The sequence below is a fragment of the Sinocyclocheilus anshuiensis genome, unplaced genomic scaffold, assembly GCF_001515605.1.
Source record: "Sinocyclocheilus anshuiensis isolate Anshui unplaced genomic scaffold, SAMN03320099.WGS_v1.1 scaffold38, whole genome shotgun sequence".
Classification (NCBI taxonomy): Eukaryota; Metazoa; Chordata; class Actinopteri; order Cypriniformes; family Cyprinidae; genus Sinocyclocheilus; species Sinocyclocheilus anshuiensis.
In genome coordinates this window covers 383,210-385,649 of record NW_015544213.1, presented here as the reverse complement: position 1 = coordinate 385,649, position 2,440 = coordinate 383,210, and the positions used below count along the sequence as shown (strand labels likewise).

The 2,440-nt window shown below is 35.2% G+C and overlaps 1 protein-coding gene and 1 long non-coding RNA gene across 2 annotated transcripts in view; one reads left to right on the top strand and one right to left on the bottom strand.

Annotated features, from left to right (window-relative positions):
• LOC107697159 (uncharacterized) overlaps positions 1–2,041 on the top strand; it is a 9,177-nt gene extending 7,136 nt beyond the window's left edge. Inside the window, exon 3 of the long non-coding RNA XR_001635162.1 lies at positions 2,031–2,041. This is a non-coding gene — a long non-coding RNA (uncharacterized LOC107697159). The remainder of the gene's footprint in view (positions 1–2,030) is intronic.
• LOC107697158 (mannosyl-oligosaccharide 1,2-alpha-mannosidase IA-like) overlaps positions 1–2,440 on the bottom strand; it is a 155,877-nt gene that overhangs the window by 6,350 nt on the left and 147,087 nt on the right. The window contains exon 11 of the mRNA XM_016497818.1: positions 1,001–1,116. Coding sequence (XP_016353304.1) covers positions 1,001–1,116 — 116 coding nt within the window. The remainder of the gene's footprint in view (positions 1–1,000; positions 1,117–2,440) is intronic.

Below are 2,440 nucleotides of genomic sequence, written 5' to 3'. Positions count from 1 at the left end.
AACAGCCCCCCCCCCCCCCAAAAAAAAAGGATACAGAAGAGCATAGTGACCTCGCTAACTCTGCAGCTCTTCATTTTGTGCCCTGATGAAGTGATTGACTCTTTCTTTATTCATTCCTTTCATTTATCTGTGTCTTTAATGATGGATGTTGTGTGATAAGGACCCCTGTAAATGAGTTCCAGCTGTCACAGTCTTGTGTCTCAATCACTTCACCTTGACAGCGACAATTCTCGCTCCGACAGAGAATTGGCTCAATTCATGCATTCTAAGTGAAGAGCTTTCCTCTCCTTTAGTCAGTCATTGCAGAATCACAAGTTAGTCTCAGTCTCTCACAACATGCCAATATATTGCAAACCAATGGGCAAGAAGTTTGTGAAAATCAAGCTCCAATCTGACTGGCTGGCTGATCTGACTCAATCTCTGTGCTCTGGGATATAAAGATGTGTTTACAAGCTTATTTCAGCCCAAAATCAAAAGAAATACATTTTGCAAAAAGAAAATGAAGACCATTAATCATATGTTGTTTTGCACTGTAACATTATTTTTATGTTATTTTTAATTAATCATTTATATGTATTTTTAAGTTTCCTAAATTCTCTTTAGTTCTACTTTTTTCCCCCTCATTATTCTGACTGATGACTCTCATAAATATACTGATGCTTCTCATTAATATATAACATTTTACAAATTACAATAATAAATCTATTTTATGTGACTCAATTTATGTCTAAAACTGTTTATCCGGCATCAAAATGGCTAGATTCCAGCCATTATTAAAAGGGAATACACATCTTGTCCCAGCTTCCTAAAAATAATATTACCGCAATGCCAACGTAATTTAAAACGTAATTATGTACAACTGTAATGAATATAGTGTCACAAAAATAAATAAATAAAAACGGATTTATACACACTCACACTATATATATATTTTTTTTTTTATTTTTTTTTTTCTCTCCAACACTGCAACACTGTGTATGTATGTGTGCCCTGTACTCACTTGAGTGTTTCAGCCAGGTAGAAGCTCTGCTGCACGTCATCATGGTTGGGAGAGTTAGCGTAGACGTCTCTCACTCCGCTGTAACCCCCGTCCACCCTGCAGTACTTCTCCAGAGCCTGATATACAGAAATACAAATGTACCTGTCAGTATCAATGTCATAGTTTTACACAATCCTAGCAAGTGTCATGTAGCCTACTTTTCATTTTCAGAGACAAGACATCGATGCAAAGGTGGACCAAGTCAAAAGATCCCCAACCCACAAGTCTATATAAAAGAGCTGGCCATCTCTGGCCCTTGAGATCTACTTTCCTGCAGAGTTTAGCGGCAGTTGTAGCCTGAAGTAATTCTAAAGACCCTGATTAGCTTGTTCAGGTGTGTTTGATTAGGGTTGGAGCTAAACTCCAGAGAGTGAGAATTGCCTACTTTTGATTTATAATATTCTGGGTTCCTCCCTCAATCTAAGTCTCTATGATTTTTACCTTGTTAAGGTTTAGGAGTTTGTTTAAATACCAAACCCCAAGTACGACCATACAATTATATATATATATATATATAACTGTATGTATATATATATATATATATATATATATACTGTATGTATATATATATATATATAGTTAATATTTTTTAACTTCAAATAAATGCTGCTCTTTTTAACTTTCTATTCAACAAAGAATAAAAAAATAAAAAAAATCAGTTTCCATAAAACCATCAAGCAGTAAAACTATTATTGTTATGAAAACAGCCATTTGATTTTTTTCTTTTTTAATAAATGGGGAGTATAATAGACTTTCACAAACATTGAAAAAAAAAAAAAAATTTCAATCAAAATTAAATAGAAAAAAGGTATTTGATTTGTTTAAAATTAGCCTAATATAAAATCTAACAAAGTAACATAAATGGGACTTGTGTCTAATGGGACAGCAATTTGTGCACCATTTGCGAAAAGTGGCATAATCAAAATTATTGGCCTTGTGGTGCTGTGAAGAGTGCAAAAATGGACATTAAGATACTGAAGATTTGACAAAGTAGTTTTTGGAGCAAAGAGTCAAGCCTTTCACTGAGTGAGTTTTGAGCCAGCACATTTTTATGAGAGAGGAATAGATGGCAGAGGGAGAGCGAGAGTGGAAGAGATGGGACCAAGTCAAAAGATCCCCAGCCCACAAGTCTATATAAAAGAGCTGGCCATCTCTGGCCCTTGAGATCTACTTTCCTGCAGAGTTTAGCGGCAGTTGTAGCCTGAAGTAATTCTAAAGACCCTGATTAGCTTGTTCAGGTGTGTTTGATTAGGGTTGGAGCTAAACTCCAGAGAGTGAGAATTGCCTACTTTTGATTTATAATATTCTGGGTTCCTCCCTCAATCTAAGTCTCTATGATTTTTACCTTGTTAAGGTTTAGGAGTTTGTTTAAATACCAAACCCCAAGTACGACCATACAAT